The 21,002-nt window shown below is 40.4% G+C and overlaps 1 protein-coding gene across 1 annotated transcript in view; it reads left to right on the top strand.

Moving 5' to 3' along the window:
• Window positions 1-21,002, top strand: part of LOC150081937 (kelch-like protein 10) — a 103,571-nt gene that overhangs the window by 29,183 nt on the left and 53,386 nt on the right. The window contains exons 4-5 of the mRNA XM_090380373.1: window positions 4,669-4,979; window positions 11,174-11,365. Coding sequence (XP_090236499.1) covers window positions 4,669-4,979; window positions 11,174-11,365 — 503 coding nt within the window. The remainder of the gene's footprint in view (window positions 1-4,668; window positions 4,980-11,173; window positions 11,366-21,002) is intronic.

Genomic DNA, 21,002 nt, shown 5'->3' with positions numbered 1-21,002 from the left:
CTATGACGTGTTTCCTTCATTGTTTTTAATTTTTCTTCTCTTATTTTTCCTTCGAAGCCCGCATATTGTTCCTTATGATTAGAGTTATAATGCCGCTTAATGTTGTATTCTTTAGCAACCCTAATATTTTCCTTACAAATTAAGCATGTAATGTTACTGTTCACTTCCATACAAAAATATTTCAGCTCTCACTTTTCTTGGAATTTTCTTTCCTCGTTGTCAATTTTTCTTTTCTTGACTGGTGATGAAAGCGACATTTTCTATATAAATTCTATAGTTTAAATTAAAATTATAAAATTAAAAAAACGATTACTTAGGTATTTGTTAAATTATAGATAGCAAACACAACGCACACAACACAACAGATCCCGACAAAGAACTAGTACGAATGAAGTATCTTTTCGATAAAATTATAAAAAACGCTGCATTTGCAATATTGTAATATTAGTTTAAATGTTAAAGAAATTTAGATTAACATTTCTCCATTTAAAAAATATTTAAAAAAATAAAATGTAACTCTTTTATTTTTAAAGAAATAAACTAAAAAGTTACAATGTTATTTAAAGATAATACTGTAATTTCAATTTTCATTCATTTTGAAATTACTATTTATATTTTTAGTTCTTTCTAATCAAGGCTCCATCGATCCAGTCTTTTTTTAATTAATATCAATTAAAATGATTATTTTTTATATTTATTAGAGACGTTTTTTAATCCTTATATTCTAGAATTATAAATAGGTACTTTTTAATTGTTTACTTTAACATTTTATTTTTGGGCATCGCGGGCAACAAAAATTTTGCGCTGGCCGCCAGTTTGACACCCTAGACGTAGAGGCTGCAGCAACAAGCTGAAGAAACAGGCTTATTGCTGTAGAGAATCGTCCCACGAAGCGTAGGTATTGTGTTATATTTCTTAGGAAATAAAATATAAATTTTCTCTAAAGTAGGCAGTACTTATTTCTTAACTTAAAGATTATAGATATTTCTATCTGCGTATAATTGCCACTCAAGAATCACATTCATTTATTTTTTATATTTTTATGGATGATTGTTGAAACTGTAATACCCCAGTAGTGTAGATGAATCAACTTTTGTGATGTCAAGTTTAGTTTAGCACGGGAAACTAAAGCCTCTTTGCAGTATTAAATATCCGATTTTCTGGGAGAGAAAAAGCATACAGGGATTTCTTGGCCCTAATCAACGAGACTGACTAACTAGAACGTAGTATGAAAGAAAGCTCAGAGAGTTCCTCGTGGTAGACGGGACTATGAATCAGGTCTTTTCAACGCACTATACTGAATGATAGCAGTGGAATAAGATGAGCATAAGCACTAAAGGAATTTTCTCATCAAAAATGGCATGGTTTCCGTAAAATTAGCATTAGCAAAGGCACATAATGCAAGAAAGCAAGTTTATATAGCATCAGCCAAACCACCCCCCCCTCCCTTATTTCACCCATCCACTCGCTCCAAATGTTTGTCAAGTTCTGCCTTGAATCTATTCAAGCTATCAACTTCTACAACGACAGATGGAAGTTTGTTCCAGCAATTAACCACCGGCTATAGGCAAACTTTCGCACTTCCATCCTACAACCGTCTTTCCTCAATTTGAATTTATACCCTCTCAGGTGATTATTCTGAGCAAGAGGAAGAATCCCATCAGCATTGAGCATGCTCAAACCATTCAAGGCTTTATACACCTATATCAGATCACCTCACAGGTGCCTAGTCTCCACACACTGTAATTTGCAAAACTTAAATCTTTCTTTGTAAAAGCAACCCTTTGTTCTATTCAGTAATCTTGTTGCCCTTCTCTGTACTCGTTCCAACAGCTCTACATCCTTCTTAAAATGAGGCCTCCAGACTTGTACACAGTACTCAAGGTGTAGCCTGACCACTGCCTTATACAAGGGGATAATCACCTCTCTATCCCTGTTAGAATAATTCCTGTATATCATTGACAAGACACCTTGAGCTACTCCTTCAGACCATCTGCACTGCTCAGAAAACCTGATATCTGCCTGCACAATTACCCCCAGGCCCTTTTCATTCTCTACCACTGTCAGTGTGGTACCACAGAGTTGATACGTTACATTTAAAGACTTGAACATTTCAATCAGGTTTCTTACAAGTGCCTAGTTAGCACTATACTTTGCAGAACCGAAGTCTTTTGTGATAAGAGTAGTACCCATTTGTTTTCTTGACAATCTGGTTGCTCTTCTCTGCACGGTTCTAAGAGATCCATATCTTAAAATGAGGCTTCCATACCCGTATGAAGTACTCAAAACATGACCTAACTATTGCCTTTATACAATGGGATATCATTTCTTTGTCCCTGCTGCCAAAGTTCCCGTATATTATTGACAGAACCCCATCGGCTCTTCTGGCAGCCCGCCTGCATTGTTCAGAGAATTTTTAGTTGGTTTGTGCATTTACCCCTAGGTTTCTTTCGTTCTCACACTACTTTGAGTGTGGTACCGCTTAATTGTTAAGTTATTCTGAGAATACCTCTGCCCATGTGCCCTCGCCTTTAAATTCGAAACCTCAATTGCTGTTTCTCAGCCCATCTGCCTAATCTTTCTAGGCCTTGTTACAGTAGTATGCCTTGATTACTGTCATTTACCATTTTGCCAACCTTTGTATTGTCTGAAAACTGAGACAATAAGCACAGTATGCCTTCATCAGTGTCGTTAATAAATACTGCGAAGAGTAAAAGGTCCATCACTGAAACCTCGGTGTCTATGCTGATAACACTAGTCCAAGAAGAGTGGTGCCCATATATATATAGGCTTCTGTCCTCAGACACCCAACCCTCCCTTTGTCCATAGCAATCATTATCCCTTATTGCTACAATGCTTCAGTTTATACAGGAACAGTGTCTTTCGTGTGAACATTGTCAGAAGCTTTATTGAATCTAAATATATAATGACAGGACCTTTTGGCCTTTTTCACAACGTGGTTGAGTTAGTCGGTCTCAGGCGAGATGGCTTGGTTTTTTCTCCTGAAAATTCCTGTTTTTCGTCCAGCAAACAGAAAACTAACCACCCACAGAACACATGCAATTTACAGACATATCACATACGGTGCAATCTGGCCTAAGTTGCTGATGAACCTAAAACCCTACAACAACAGCAAAAACTAGACGTGCTAGAGGAAAACCGAAAACAGATTTGGAATCAGTGTCTAAAGATCTGTCTGGTCATTGTATTTTTTTTCCCGATGAAATAGGCTTGTTGATTTGCGTTATTGTTCACTTAACTTTTTTTTTTTTTTTTTTTTGGCTTTCAAACGTTTAATTCAAATAAACAAATGAAAGCGGAGATAGTGCTATGTACGTTATCGATAACCAGTATGATCACCAATAAACTCGCATGGCACCTGAAGCCAGTTGACACGTAGGTTGAGGTGCTTTAATCCTTTTATATCATCTAAGTACCTTGCCACTGAAGCCAAATCTGTCGTGGCCTTCGTGGCTTTCGCAGTCTTGCACCACATCTGGTAGAAAAAAGAACCGAGTTCGAATCTTGTCAACGACAGGAGGAATTTTATGAGCCATTTTCACAACGTGGCTGAATTAAACGGTCTCAGGTGAGTGTTGCGTGGTTTTTCGTCCATCAAACAGTAAATCGACCATAGAACACACGCAATTTACAGATATATTATCTATATAATATCGTTGTAGATACACCATAATTAACTCATAAAAATTAAACTACGTACGTAGTGTAGAGGCATCGTTTTAATTATATCTCATATTGGGGCTACCTTCGCAACGAGATACCAGGTATTGCACTACTTCGAATAAGTAACGTTTCTCTAGTAGAGAAGACTACAGTTACTTATTCTCAGTGGGCACCACCACCCAGTCCGCACCGTTTTAAGGCTTGTTGGCCTATTATCGTTGGGTGAGCAGGTACCCTGGTAATGCAAACATGCCATCACAGTTGCGAATTTAATTCCACAATATAGGAGATGCCAAATGGTGAGCAGAATGATACTCTATTTAAAGACTAAATGAACAAGGCATAATTCCATATGGGCATGCTTATGTTTGCCCTATTGTTTGCATTACCAGGGTACCTGAACCCACCGATGATAGGCCAAAAAGCCTTGAAACGGTGCCGTCTGGGTGGTGGAATAAATAACAGTAGTCTTCTCTACTAGAGAAGCTTTACTTATTCGAAGTAGTGCAATATCTGGTATCTCGCTGTGAAGGTAGCCACAATATGAGATATAATTAAAACGATGCCTCCACGGTACGTACCTAGTTTAATTTAATGGGTTAACTATGGTGTATCTACACTGATATTATATAGATAATTTATGCCCATATGGAATTATGCATTGTGAATTTAGTCTTTAAATACAGACATATTATGTATGGTGCAATATGGCCTAAGTTGCTGATGCGCCTATAACAACAACATCTGAGATCCATTATTTCATTCATCCCAATTAAACTATGCAATTAAAAGTATTCGGTGTTCGAATACTTTTAATTGCATAGTGTAGATTATTATAGAGGACTTGCTCTCTCGATGAAATTAAAAAAAAATGTATCCGCTGATTAAAATGAATATTGTCTTATTACTTTAGATAGAAGCTTTTATAAGTTTGTTTTTTTTTTTTTTTTTTTTTATTAAAAATGTAATATTTTCTCTTCACAGAGCTTACCATGGTTTGATTGCTATGAATGGTCTTATCTACATGATAGGAGGTTTTGATGGGAACCAGTGTTTTAACACGATGCGTTGCTATAATCCTAAGACTCACGAGTGGAGAGAACGAGCTTGTATGTACACTGCTCGATGCTATGTGAGCGTAGCCATGGTAGACAATTATATATATGCCCTGGGTGGTTACGACGGCCATATTCGTGTAAATACTGGAGAAAGATACGACGCCAAAAAAAACCAGTGGTATGTGATAGCTAGCATGAATCAGATAAGAAGCGATGCAAGTGCCAACTCCTTAAATGGTAAGCATTATTTCATTCACAATATGCTTCTGTGGTATAATGGATTATTTTACTTCGGGTATGTTTTAGTTCGCATGTACATTTGTTTGCTTGTTCACTTGAAGTGGCGGCTCCGTAGCCAGGTGGGCAGGAGCAGCAGTGCGTAGCACATGCTTCTTGATTAGACCGGGGTTCAAGCCCGTGACTACCAAATACGGAGGATGCGGAAAGGTCAAGGAATGACCACCGCATATCCCCGGAGCAACATGGCCTTAGTTGCTAATGCTCCTCAAAACCAAATAACAACAACAAATTCACTTGAATATATTATATACACTACATATTAAACCCTGTATCCTATGGGATATCGTTCATTGGGTTAAATGATTAGTTGAAACAATAATTATTTATTGGTAAAAGAAGTGGCAGAAAGAGGATGCTTTTGATAATGTCTAAATTATGGATTAAGGCAGCTTGTGGCCATAATGGAGAAAAATGATCGCAGCTTTAAAGGAAATGAATGGAAATAAGGTATCGATGGAGTTAACAGAATTATGTAGGTTAATTGCAAGCAAGGGGAATGGTTCGAAGATTTTAAGACCACAGTAATGATACTGTTAGAAAAGGGGGGAGAGAAACACAGTAAAATGTAAAGTTTTTAGAACTGTCAAGTATCGCATGCAGCAAAGATAATGCTAAACATTAAATAGAAGGATGGAAGAAAACGTGGAAGGACAGTTTTGTTTCAGGAGGGGAAGGATAGCGAGGGATGCAGTAAACGTAATAAGAATGTAGACAGAAAAATAACTGAATTTAAAAAAGTTGTACGTATATCTTTTATACCTACATATTTGGAGAATTTTAATTATTAAATATATTGGAAAGATATAAGAATAACTAGTAAAATATATTGGGGACTAAAATTAACAGAGCAGAGCAAAGTGACACTGATAGCGTAGGATAGGAAGAGTTGTGAGACGGGTGTGTTGCCATCCCGACTTTTTAAAATTTTTAAAATATGCTTATAAAAAATGATTACGGAGATATTTATTAAAACAAATATGGATGGGGAACGGGCATTGAACGCACTAGATTTTCAGATTAGTCTGAGGAAGGAGTGTAGAAATTTAGCATTAGCAAGGGCACATGATGCAAGAAAGCAAGCTTATATAGCATCAGCCAAAAAAAAAAAAAAAAACCCTTATTTCACCTGTCCCCTCACCCCAAATGGTCGTCAAGTTCTGCCTTGAATCTATTTAAGCTATCAACTTCTACAAAGATAAATGGAAGTTTGTTCCAGCAATCAACCACCCGCTGGCTAAAGACAAACTTGATGTGAACACTGTTTTTGCTGTCCTCAGAAAACCCCATAGGAAAGTAACCCCCACTGCTCGGGGGGTACTTTGACACTTGGCTGTTCCCCCCCCTACAAACAGTAGAGCCCTCCTTCAATCTAACCTACGAACTCATGCGAGGTATCATTCAGCGCCTCTTGAAGAGATCTGTGCAGGAAATCAATCAGCACCCCGTTAATTCGGAAAACCTCGATTATCCGAAAATTAAGCCAAATGCATGCTAACGGCTTAGAAGTCATAGAGACTGGCACCCTCAGCCAAACTGAAGAGGTCCCACCCAGACATGGGATACACCCAGAACAACCTGAAAGACTGGAAGAGGTTGATGACCAAAAACCAACTGCCAAAAGAAAAAATAAAAGAGGAATATTCCCGAAATCTGATCGGGAAACACGGAGCGCTACCGAGACAAAGGATCCGCAAGAACTGACAGGAGGGATGGACGACCAATCCAGGCTGTCAGAAAATATACCTAAGCTTGATCTAACATTACCGAAGGGAACTGTACCAGAGCAGACACTGCTGCTACGAACATCCCTAGAGAATATAATGAAAGAAAACAGCAGTAGAATAACTTCCTCACCTCGAGCAGAAATTGTTCTACAATGGAACAAACTAGAAACCATATTAATGAACACATTCGGCCAACTACAGGAGACCGAGGCGACACTGGAAGCACGAAGCATGGATGGAGTCAAACAAATGCCACAGCGCGCCCCTTCATATGCACAAGCGCCGAGGACACCTACAAGCGACCAAACAACAGCAAGTAAAATGCTGGAACCTAAAAGAAAGACCCTAATAAATCAACCACACCTAGTGGTGCTGCGACCAACAAATCTTGAAGGCAAGCAATCAAGCGAACAATTGAAGACTCAAATAATGACCAACCTAAACAAAGAGTTCAAAACAACAAGAATCAAGGCCGTCAGGAAAACGAGGAATGCCGGGGTCTTGATAGAGACGGACACAAGAGAGGAAGCACAGAAAATCATGAATAACCCGAAAATACCTGAACTAGGGTTAACTGCAGCCACACCTAAAAAAGAGGAGAGCCCTCAATCGTAATCTACGATCTACCCAAAGCCCACACCCCAGACCAGTTAATAGAAGAGATATATCACAGAAAGTTACTGATCACCTTTACCGATATGAACAAGGAAGACTTACTGACGCCCAAGTATACAACTAAGTCAAGAGATGGTGACTACCAGAACTGGGTAGTTCAGCTTGCGCCCCTCGGCATGTAAGACTATAAACAACCGAAACAGAATTTATGTAAATTGGGGCAGCTATCGTTTTCCGGAGCACGTGACTGTGCCCAAATGCTGCACGTGTGGAAAGTTTGGGCACACTACCCAGACCATCCCCACCTGCAGCCATTGTTCGGCAAAAGGCCACGCTTTCCGCGACTGCCCAAACAAAAACACCGATCCAATCTGTGCAAACTGCAAGAGTCTGAATCTGGATAGAGCACACTCAATAAGAAACAGTAAATGTCCCACTTACATTAAAGCAAAGACACTGGTGTGCAAAATGTAAGGACCAACAGTATTTCTAAAGGTTACAACCAACAAAATCAAACGAAACAGCACAATTGTTACAGATGTTCGATTGGTTTCATACAGTGCTGCAGACAACGAAATGGCCAGTAGACAAACATCTAGATGACTTTACCCGGGGTCGAATAATTGGGAAGCTGGAGGAAGATCGAAGTGCGGGGAGTGTGGCTGCAGAGTTCGGTATTTCCTATAGCATCGTCTCACGTGCGTGGTCGGCCTTCAGAATGGCAGGTACAGCTATTCGAAGGACCAGTGGTGGTCGTCCACGAAAAGCAACGCCCAGTGATGAACGCTATATACTCCTACAGGCCAAGAGGGACCGACATCAGACAGCGGGATCCATTGCAAACCAGCTGCACAGGACGCAGGATATCGCGGTTTACTGTGGCCAGGCGACTCCAAAAAAGGTGGACTGTTTGCCTGACGGCCAGTATGCTGTGTTCCTTTAACACCTGCCCATGGGAGACACCGTTTACAGTGGTGAATCGAACACAAGGACTGGAGAGCAGCGCACTGGGGTAAGGTACTCTTTACTGATGAGAGTAGGTTCAGTCTCAGCAGCGATTCTGGAAGTCAGCTAATCTGGCAAAAGGTTGGCACATGGTATCACCCCACAAACATCACGGCGCCTCCGTAGCCAGGTGGGAAGGAGCAGCAGTGCGTAACACACGCTTCTTGATTAGACCGGTGTTCGCTCCCGTCACCACCAAATACGGTGGATGCGGAAAGGTCAGGGAATGACCACCGTATATTCCCGGAGCAGTATGGTCTTAGTTGCTAATGCTCCTAAAAACCAAATAACAAACAAACATCACTGAAAGGGATCGATACGGCGATCGAGGCGTTCTCGTCTGGGGAGGCGTTATCTTGGATGGACGTACACAACTCCAGATGCTGGAAGGCGGTACTGTAACCGGTGCATGCTACTGTATTGAGGTGGTCTGTTCCGAGGTGCCATTGGCCCCAAGTTCGTGTTTACGGATAATAACGCCACACGACATCGCACTGCAGCTGTTGATATGCTTTTGGAAAGTCAGGACATTGTTCGTATGAATTGGCCTGCCCGTTCCATCGATCTAAATCCCAACGAACGCATATGGGACGCTCTGGGGAGAAGCCTAGTGGCACGTCCACACCCACCAGAAAACGTTGACCAGCTGAAGATGGTGCTGATAGAGAAATGGATGTTGTTACCACAAGAATTTATCAACAACATTGTTCTAAGTATGGACAGGTGGTGCAAAGCCTGCATCAACATTAGGGATGGCCATATCTACTACTGAGGACCACCTATTCCCTTTGTTCCATCTTTGGCAGTGATGCATCTGTGCTATATTGCTATTTTTTAATGTCCCTCTGTACTGTTTTGTTTCCGTTGTTTTCTCGGTGTTGTTTCCTTCATCATTTCTGTACCTCATGAGATTTCTTTGGTATGCTTTTTCCATATCCAGATCACTCCTAAGAGAAGTTACAGGTGAAAACCTGACTGGTCCTTAAGTTTTGCACACCCCATGGGTGGCGATCTTGGTAAGAAACTTGGGCGTAATAGTCACTAAAATCACTCAGTTCTGCCCACCCTGGGCCAGTGCGCCCACCTGACCACAGCCTCGGGAGAGTTGTATGTTATAACCCTTTACTGCCGTCCGGGCAAGGATATTGACTTCGCCATAAGGTATATAAACTTGGCTACTAACAACCTTCCAAATGCAAAAATAATTGTGGGAGCAGACGCAAACTGTCGGTCGTCGATGTGACACAGCCATATTCCAGATAGACAGGGTACCAGAAACGAGACCAATTTCGAAGAGTTCCTGGCAAACACAACTCTGACAGTCTTAAACCTAGCCAACAGCCTGCCTATCTTCTGCAACACGCTATGTGAGACCACCATAGATGTCATCATGGCTACAAGGAACGCTACCAACAACAATTCCAATTGGATCGTCCGTGAGGCCTGGATAACGTCCGACCTTCGTGTCAACTTTTCTTCTAAACAAATCACTGGCCACAACACCTGCAACCAGGCAAACCACCCACAGATACGCTACAGCAAAGGCAAACTGGGAACTCTTCCAAGCCAGCCTGAGAAATAGTATACAACAAAGACAACTCATCGTGAAGGTGTTCACAATATGAGATGTAATTTAAACGATGCCGCTATTGCAAATTTGCTAATCTATATTTAGCTGTATATAAATGATGCAATTGTACTAAAATACACATAGTCTAATCTCTTTTGCAGCTTTAGGCTTTAAGCCCTAATGCATTAGAGTCTTAATTTATATCATACACCATCAGGCATCTCTCATATTGTGAAGATGTACTTCACAACTGTTTTGCCATCATTACATCACTCGGGTACCTACCCACCCACCGAAGAAGGGCCAAATAGCCCTGAAACGGCACCAGGGGAAGCCTGATGATGTCCGAAGTTTCCAAGAATAGGTAACAACAGCCCTATCCACTGGGGAAGCGTTGCCTATTCGAGGAGTTTGAGTTTTTGAGTGGTGTGAATTGAAGGGGTTACTGTCCCTTTCATTCTTCTACACCGTTTCTTTTCTTCTTCCACTCCTACTATTACTTTCCATGTACCTTTTTGCTTTTCTAAGTCTAATAGGGACACTGGATAGTCGAGTTATTATCCCACACAAATACAAAATGATGTCCGGAGTTTCCAAGAATAGGTAACAACAGTCTTTTCCACTGGGGAAGCGTTTCCTATTCGATGAGTTTTTGAGTGGTGTGAGTTGAAGCAGTTACTATCCCTTTCATTCTTCTACACCCTTTCTTTTCTTCTTCCACTCCTACTATTACTTTCCATCTACCTTTTTGCTTTTCTAAGTCTAACAGGGGCAAGTGGATAGTCGAGTTATTATCCCACACATATACAAAATAGCCCTGAAACGGTGCCGTCTGGGTGGTGGTGGTATCAACTGAGAATAAGTAACAACAGTCTTCTCCTTCGGGTGAAGTTTTACTTATTCGAAGTAGTGCAATGTCAATCCAACTCGTCGTGAAGGTATTCACAATATGAGATGTAATTTAAACGATGCCTCTATTGCAAATTTGCTAATCTATATTTAGCTGTGTATAAATGATGCAATTGCACTAAAATACACAGTCTAATCTCTTTCGCAGCATTGAGGCTTTTAGCCCTAATGCATTAGTCTTTATGAATAATAATAAAAATTTAAATCATAATTTATTAATTTAATACTTTAGTATCTTCTTTACACAATCGTATGTAATCTATTTTGAGATAATTATTGCCTGAGTGTCATGGTTTATTAATTTTCAGGTAAGGTGTATATCGTTGGAGGCTTTAATGGTCAGCAGGTTTTGAATAGTGCCGAAGTTTATGACCCGAAGACCAATACTTGGGCAGAAATTCATCCGATGTCAACACCTCGAAGTGGCGTGAATTTAATAACCTACAAATCGGCACTTTATGTGCTTGGTGGATTCAATGGAACAAATCGATTGGCCAGTGGTAATATTTTTTTCCACGTTCATAGTTTTTAACTTTTCTTATCCTTTCTACAGAACTTGAATTTTCTGCTTTCCTTATCAAATTATATTAATAGTGTTCCATTTCCATTTAACAGAATTATTACTGTATTTCAGTTATTCATTCTGTGTTCTACTTTTAATTTAGATTTCCTGCAGCATATGATTAGATTAGCCATTAAATTTACTTTTAATTGTTCCTCTACAACTAATGTATGGATTGACGGTAGTTAGTAATAGAGCCTTTTAATATTCTTTCTATTGAAATATAAAAATGTTAGCTTTATATTAGGCATGTCAGAATATGCAGGTTGCTTCAAAAGTATGAGGGTCTCATCAAAGAGTTCTAAGACTATTTTTCTAAAAAAGAAATGCACAACAATTTATAGCATTCCTCTTGGAAGCAGTTTTTCCATGATGACATGAAAATGTTCCAACGTTCTGCCACATGTGGAAGCATCGTTGGAAATCTTCAATTGTGAGTCGATTGAGTTCCACTGTCCATTTTGTTGGATGTCACCAAATGCTCGTTTTTCAGCGTAATTTTAAGTTTGGGAATGGAAAAGGAACCGCATCAGGCGAAGTCAAGTGACACGGAGAATGAGACGTACTACAGAAATGTTTTCTTTTCTGTTTTTTTTTTTTTTTTTGAACGGTGAGTGTTGCAGCGTATGCAGCAGTATTATCGTGTTGGAGAAACTATCCACTAAATAGTGGATAGTGGTGGCGGCGATCACTACTAACTTTTTTTTTCTTTTGTAACGAAAACCTCTTTACAATAGGCCTTATGCACTGTTTGGGCGCCTCCGTAGCCAGGTGGGCAGGAGCAGCAGTGCGTAGCACACGCTTCTTGATTAGACCGAGGTTCGAGCCCGTGACCACCAAATACGGAGGATGCGGAAATGTCAGGAAATGACTATCGCATATCCCCGGAGCAATATGGCCTTAGTTGCTAATGCTCCTAAAAACCAAATAACAAACAAACTATGCTCTATTTGGTTATTTTGAACAAGTTCAAAATGAAAATACCTGAATGTCGAAATACACACGTAACGTTGTTTTCACATTTGACTGAACTCGTACTTCTTTCTTTGGTGAGACGAGAGAGTTCAATCTGGATGACTGTAGTTTACTTTTGAGATCACAGCAGTAAACCTATTAGTTGTATTGTTAATTACTATTAACAATACAATTGATGAAAGTAGAATACATTTCCCCCTTCTTTTTAGCTTTTCTTACAGTTCTCGGTAGTGAACCTTTTATATTATCGAATATAAAATTATATAATCAAATAATCTTATTATCGAGCAAATACACGACATTACATTACAACAAACTCGCCTGGTGATTCAAAGGAGCTGGCTAGTTCATCAGCACTTCACCACGCAGTTCCTGCAGAATATGAGATCGGCTCACCAGGTAGCAAACCGAGTTTGCAAAAAGTTGTGTGCAGAACGAGTCTTTGCCCGACATGAATGATAACCTTTTATAGTTTTCATAAAAGGTTATCATTCATGTCGGGCTATAACCTTTTATGGTTTTCGTTTGAGGCATTTGTCCTGAACTAAATTAAGTAATCTTTGGAATTGTTAACAAGATTACAATAGGTACTGCATCCTTTCTCCTAAAAACTGACACTTTCTTGACATCATCTAATAAGGTAATAAGCTGGTATCTTCTTGGCATTATCTAATAAGGTAATAAGCCGGCTTCTTCTTGTGCACTTGGAAACAACCACGTAGATATGGGTTAGGGCGACCCCTAAACGTTAGTTCAACTTTGCCATGTGTTTTCCGTAAAATGATAGAAATGAGAAAAATGCTATGTTTGTGCAGTGTGTATATTATTTAGTTGTTTCTGGCCACTTTGCTACCAGGAAGCGGTGATTACCAAGAAGGTTGCTTCTCAGTACCCGACCACGCCACGGAGGCGGGCCACAACTTTACACATACTGTGCTACATGAATTATATAGAGCACCCATAGAAAGAAAACCGCAAGTCGTATGGGTGCAACAGTCTCCTATTATTACCCTAATAACTTGATCAAGATAACCAAGATGGAGTGTAATGTTGGCAGTTGGTGGACAGTACAGTGAAACTAAAAAGAACCATAAGGAATAGCCACACTTATGCAAACAGCATATTGATTGTTATGACTAATTATCTTGACAAAGTCCAATTTAGGATTGACTATGACGAATGCTGAACCACGTACGGCCTTCGTCACGTGTTTAGAAGCCAGTTCAGTAATCCACGACGTGGCCTACTGAATTAACCTTATGGAAGTGAGTTCTCCGTCCTTCCATGTCTGCCGATCTCAGCAAGTCGAGCATGCTTGGGATCCACCATAAAAGGACATTTGATGCTATGACCATCCTCTTGACAATGTACGGGCATTACGGGACCATTGTGCAACCCATGGGTAGCATTACCACAGCAGACCTTGTGGAGTCAATGCCAAGACGTGTACTGGCTGTATTGCAGGCAAAAGGTGGCCCCGCAAGGTATTTGGTAGGTGTTGCTAATGCAAAGCGAACTCAGTGTATTTGCTTAAGGTAGGTAAATAGCTCATTCAGATTCACATTATTTCCATAAAGGTTCTTGCAATCGTGACGAAGTGAAGAGTGCATTTTCTAATGTGGGAATAACACTTACAGTGTAAGAGTTTGTTTAACGGTAAACAGGGATGAACAGTGCTTGCCCGAGGGGTCGTCCTCCTACGAAAGAAACAGCTGGGTTGGGTGCATTCCCTGCTTAATGTTGTTAGAATAACTTCTTCCTGCCTGTTTTGTGTGAAATTAGAACTCTAAAATTGTGCTTCCTGTTTGGTTTGATTTAGAGTAACTTGTTTTTCGCTTGTGAGTTTCATTTTTAACCACTGAGATGTATTCACCTTTTTTCCATGTACGGCAGAAAATCTCTATATATATGGCACTTGATAATTTGTGGATGCTGTAGCGTTGGGCTTCTTGTTCTGCACATTTTTTTTACCTGTGATGCCGGCATGCCCTGTGGAATCCAGCAGAACCGAATGATTGTTCATGTAGATGGTTTAAAAGGGAACGGATATGTTTTAGGGATGCGCGGTTGAAAATTTATTGGCCGTCGCAGACCATCTGGCCACACTCATGGAATCAGTGTGTGTTATGAAGGGTGGTAATATTCTGTGAAGTTAATTGAAATGTGCACAGTGCTGCAGTAAAACTGTTACATTCAACTGATAGTGATTTGGAGAGTGTAAAAGAAGAAAAGATGATCGCAACACCAATCAGAATCTGTATACAAACCGTCAGTATATATATATTAGTAAACATTGTTAAGAATGTTAATCTTGTATTCATGAAGTTGCAAAATTTATAGTTAATATACTAACGTGTCAGTATATTGAGGAATTTATTGTAGCTTAAACACAGAGCGTACAGATAAAGCAGAAATATATGAGCTTTCGGCTATATGGTAGCCTTCGTCAGAATTAAAATACATGAATGGCAGTTGGAATGAAGATGTGCACTGCCAGGTGCGTGAGACGCGAGGTTTAATTGTTTGTTGACGTCTGTGGCTGTGACGCATGATGACGTGCCAGCGCTTGTCCAATGACAGAACTACTGACTCTGTGATCGGGTTGACTTGGTAACCACTGTTCCTGTTTAAGGATTTATCCGAAGATTTTATATTTAATGATTCCAACCAGGTACGCTTTAGGTAATGGTGGGATCTGTCTACCACCACGACATCGCGGTGTGGGTCGATGTCGTGGTGGGTTGTCCAGACATGTTCGGCGATAGCTGAGTGTTCTATATCCGCTAAACGGATCGCTCTTTTGTGCTCCGAGAGACGTTTCTCGAGTCGACGTCCAGTCTCTCCGAAGTAGCAGCTAGTGCAGTCACGGCAAGAGATGCGGTAGACTAAACCGCTCTGCAGAAGGGTGGGGACAGGTGTTTTCACGTTGGAAATGAAAGAACGCAGTTTCCTGCCTGGGAGCTGGATGCACTTTATTCCGTGCGTTCTCAGGATTCTGCCGATCTGTTGTGACAGGTTGGGGTAGTATGGGATGAATGCCCTTGTGGATGGCTCGTCACTGTTGGTGTTGTAGCTGGTCGTCACGATGTCACGTGTCTGTAGATCACACCTGTCGAGGACGTCAATGGGGTAGCCACACCTCGTAAGGTCTACTTTGACCCTAGTGACCTCTTTGCGTCTTTCATCAGCGGAGCTGGAGTGTGTCCAGGCGCGAGTAAGCAAGGTTCGGGCCGTGGAGAGGAGGTGGCCTCGCGCGTGTGCTGACCGGAAGTTGGTAAACTGGCCAGCACACATGGGCTTACGATAAACTGTAGTCCTCAGGTATGTGCCTTCACGTCGGACAAGTGTGTCTAAGTATGGTAAAGAGTTGTTCGACTCCAGCTCAATCGTGAATTTTATGAAGGGCGATAGTGAGTTGAGGTATGATAGAAGTCGCTGACCTGAGTCTCTAGGGATGACCACGAACACATCGTCAACATAGCGACACCAAAAGGCGATGTGATCAGGTGCGTGTGCAAACGCACGTCCCTCTAACTCCTCCATCACGATGTTTGCTGTGACTGAGCTGACCGGGGTACCCATGGCCGTGCCATATATCTGCTGGTAGACTGAGTCATTAAATATGATCGCACCCCCTGTTAAGCACAGTCTGAGGGCGGTGGAAATGTCATCGGGTGTGAGACCAGTTCTTTCGTTGAGGGTTCACGATTGAGCTGGAGTCGAACAACTCTTTACCATACTTAGACACACTTGTCCGACGTGAAGGCACATACCTGAGGACTACAGTTTATCGTAAGCCCATGTGTGCTGGCCAGTTTACCAACTTCCGGTCAGCACACGCGCGAGGCCACCTCCTCTCCACGGCCCGAACCTTGCTTACTCGCGCCTGGACACACTCCAGCTCCGCTGATGAAAGACGCAAAGAGGTCACTAGGGTCAAAGTAGACCTTACGAGGTGTGGCTACCCCATTGACGTCCTCGACAGGTGTGATCTACAGACACGTGACATCGTGACGACCAGCTACAACACCAACAGTGACGAGCCATCCACAAGGGCATTCATCCCATACTACCCCAACCTGTCACAACAGATCGGCAGAATCCTGAGAACGCACGGAATAAAGTGCATCCAGCTCCCAGGCAGGAAACTGCGTTCTTTCATTTCCAACGTGAAAACACCTGTCCCCACCCTTCTGCAGAGCGGTTTAGTCTACCGCATCTCTTGCCGTGACTGCACTAGCTGCTACTTCGGAGAGACTGGACGTCGACTCGAGAAACGTCTCTCGGAGCACAAAAGAGCGATCCGTTTAGCGGATATAGAACACTCAGCTATCGCTGAACATGTCTGGACAACCCACCACGACATCGACCCACACCGCGATGTCGTGGTGGTAGACAGATCCCACCATTACCTAAAGCGTACCTGGTTGGAATCATTAAATATAAAATCTTCGGATAAATCCTTAAACAGGAACAGTGGTTACCAAGTCAACCCGATCACAGAGTCAGTAGTTCTGTCATTGGACAAGCGCTGGCCACGTCATCATGCGTCACAGCCACAGACGTCAACAAACAATTAAACCTCGCGTCTCACGCACCTGGCAGTGCACATCTTCATTCCAACTGCCATTCATGTATTTTAATTCTGACGAAGGCTACCATATAGCCGAAAGCTCATATATTTCTGCTTTATCTGTACGCTCTGTGTTTAAGCTACAATAAATTCCTCAATGAATCCAGAGCGCGTAGGCCTGTTTCGTTATGTCAGTATATTATATATTTGACAGAGAAATCTTACCCCGTTGTTGAAAATAGATATCCCAGACAGGATCCTTACTTCATTTCTTGGGTCGTCTCCCTCCTTCCTTGGCAGGAAGGAGTAGACTCCCCCCGAAAGACTTCCTCTACTGACCTGGTGCGGCTCCTCGTGCCGTGGATGAATGCTGGAATGCCCCTTCCTGGTAAGGGGAGGCCTTCCAGTAACTAAGTGGCCAGATGAAAAACACTATATTCACGACACCTACACTACTCACACCTTCATCTGGCCCTGGTAGATTTTGCTGCTTCACAGTGACCACTTTGTGGGGGACCACTGGTACCGCTGACAGATACATACTATGTCCGCTTACACGGACAGGATGATTTATGTGATCGGGGTAGGCTTAGGTATATCACTCTTTATGTATATTGTCAAATTGAAAATTACAAATGTGCATCAAATATTTTAGTCTAATGTCAGAGGGTTTATTTTCATTGAGTTTGTTGTTATAGAACATTGTCCAGTTTCGGTTGAAAAATAACGATCAACCGGATAGTCTAGAAGGCTTTGAAGTTTAGCTTCATAACTGAGAAATAGCATTTTCCTTGTAAGGTGAACTGGAGATTCGTGTGCCTCTATATAGAGACTCTCTGGCAAGGGAATGTTCGAAATGTCCCTTGAGTAGTTCAGTGGACGCTATATTAGATGGTATTATATCTGATGGACGTACCTTTCCTAGCCAAGCTGTAGACAACAACGCCATAATCTAGAGGACTTGATAACAAATGTTAAAGAATGTGTTTATCGGTATTCCATGTCATGTCAGAAATGGCTCTGAGTATGTTAGGTTTCTTCAAGCAGACTATTCTGAGATGTGTTATATGTGTGAAATAAGGTTGAGTTTGGAGTCCAGCATTAAAATCGGGAAACGAATATAACTGTTGAGAGAGATCAGATGATACTTTAATCTGAGTTTAAATTCTGAATCAACTTGCGCTTTTTTTGCAGAAATAAATGGCCGTGGCATTTTGTTGTGAAAAATTGTATCGATTCTGCAGGGTCCATATCTGTAAGTTGTTTATAGAAAATTTTAGCCGTCTCTCAAAGGTATGAATATTCTAAACAACATGATACCATCAGCTTTTTACCAAAGAGGTAAAAAAGTAATGGTACTTTCTTCGCAAGTTCCAGTTCTTTTAACGTGTAAATATTATTAGGTGAAAGGTACAGTGAGATTAGAGTTAGTGTTATTCCCACTGCTATACGTACATCAAGAGCTTTGGAGTGGAATGTGTTCGGAAGGTATTTTAGTCTATTAAAATTGCAGTGCCCACCTTATACTGAATTTGCAGCATTTCTTGGCCTGGAAAAAGGAATCGAGATGGAAAACGAAGTGAAAATTTAATTATTTAAATATAAGCCACTTGGAATGTGAGCAGTATATATCATAAATACCAGCAATTAGACTCCATTTTATATGAAAGAAACATCAAAATAGGTGTAATAACAGAAAAGAAGAAGAAACAGAAGGGTACTGATGACATGACACTGAGCATTATACATATATTTACAGTGGAGTGAATAAAGAAGAACATGCAAAATCAGGAATCATGAAATTTATCCATAAATCACTTCAACATAATATTTCTTACTATTTCTTATTGGAATGACAGAATCCTAGAACTAAGGCTGAAAATAAGTAATGGATATATTACAATTATTGGCTGCTAAGGCCCTGAGGAAGGTAAAGAAGAAGACGATGATTAGGTTTATTTACAGTTACAAAGAATCAAAGATAAGGTTAATCCTAATGAGTATCTTATAATTGGGTGATATGAATGCCCGAATGGGTAATACGCCATATGGAGCTAATATATGGACAAATGGAGAATCAATTTGTAATAAAAATGGGAATAGATTAAGGAATTTTGTTATTGGTAATGAATTAAACGTTATAAATACACTTTTTAAACATAAAGAATGTCAAAAGTTTACATAAGGAGTTAGGAATCTTAGAAGTGTAATAGATTATATTATTGGCAGTATGAAAATAGCAAATATGATTACAGATGCCAGGGTATATAGAAGCCATGAAATTGAATCGGATCATTATCTGGTAATAGGAAAGTTAATGATGCCACCAAGATGGGAAAAATCAAATCAGAAAAGTGAATCAAATTTGACTAGAACTTTCGGAGTTACTCTATTAGATGAAGAAAGTATCCGAACCCTTTATAAACAGAGAATAGAACAAATGTCAGAAAACATCAAAGAAAGTAATGATATAGAAATAGAATGGGAAATTTTAAAAAATATTCTCATTACAATAGCAAATGAATGTTTGGAAACTAAAGGTAAATGGAAAAGAAAAAAAAAGGCATCAGGAACTGGGATAATAATATTAAAACCATTATACAGGAAAAGAAAGAAGCCTATAAAAATGGGTAAATAGCAAAACAATAGGAACAGAAGTTGAATATAAAATAAAAAGAGCAATAGCTAGAAAGGCATGTAGAAAGAAAAATAGAGAAATGTGGGACCATTTTATACCAAAAATGGAAGGGATATATTAGTGAAAAGACCCACTTTTTATATAATCATTACAAAATATTAATAAGGACATTAAAGAAAATATTGATCTCCAAATAATTAAAAAAATAAATAAATCTCGTTTAGATTACTTCCAAAATTTATGGACAGAAATTGATACTAACTTGTATAATATATCATCAAATGAAAATACGGATAAGATAGGAAGATATACGAGAATTTAGAGATGCTTTAAATAACAGTAAATCTGAAAAGTTTCCAGGTGAAGACAATATAAACATTGAATTAATAAAATATGCTGGTAATAATTTCTATAATTTAGTTTGGAACCAAGGAACAAGTACATCAAGCTGGAAAAATGCCATTGTCATTCCTGTATTTAAAAAAAGGTGACAGATCTTGTGAGAATTACAGAGAAATAAGCCTTCTAAATGTTGGGTATAAGTTATATGCACGATTATTGTCAGCAAAATTACGGAAATATATTGATCCTGCTTTATATGAAGAACAAAATGGATTTAGGGAGGGAAGATCCTGTATTGACCCAGCTTTTACATTAAAAATTTTAATGTAGAAAAACAAAGAATACGAAGGGTTGATTCAGCCTTTTGACAGTCCTTTAAAACTACGAAATTCCGTGCCGCCACCACCGGTTGTGTTCTGTTTGTTTTCCCTGCTCATGGACTATCGCATGGCATCGCAATTTATATTGAAGTAAAGCCCGCTGCAAAACTGCCAAGTCGATCTTGTCCCATTCCTGCCGGCAGACTTTCCACAAATCTTCAACAGTTCTGGGGCGGCGGTTTCCGAGAGCTCTTTTCAAAAGTCCGAATGCTCAAAAATCCATGGGTGCGGCGTCAGGTGATTTAACAGGTATATCTTCAAGCGGGATCGAACGAATACCTGTCACCGCTTCCATTCTTCGCAAAAAAGCACGGGTGGAACGTGACTGTGGCTGGACGCCTTATCCTAGTGCACCCAGACCTTTTTAGCATCAGAACCGCACGTTGTAGGTATTTCACGTTCAAACAACGGCTGTAGAACTTCAGTCCGGTAATACACTAAGTTGACTTTCACGTTTTTAGCGACTCTATACGCAACTCAAATTTGCCGTTATAAAAAAAAAACAGGCTACAACCATAAAACCTCAGCCAAAACTTTCCTTGCACTGATGCGCCCATGTTGGAAAGGCCTTATCACCCTGTGGATAGTAATAAATTGCCCGAATTTTGTTGCAATAGGAGAGGTACACCCACGCCTCGTCCAATGTTGCTACGAATTTCCACCTTTC

Source organism: Mastigoproctus giganteus, chromosome 8 (genome assembly GCF_048544385.1).
Source record: "Mastigoproctus giganteus isolate SK-2022 chromosome 8, ASM4854438v1, whole genome shotgun sequence".
Taxonomy (NCBI): Eukaryota; Metazoa; Arthropoda; class Arachnida; order Uropygi; family Thelyphonidae; genus Mastigoproctus; species Mastigoproctus giganteus.
Note: the sequence above shows the minus strand (reverse complement) of the source record. Positions and strands in the feature narration are given on the sequence as shown.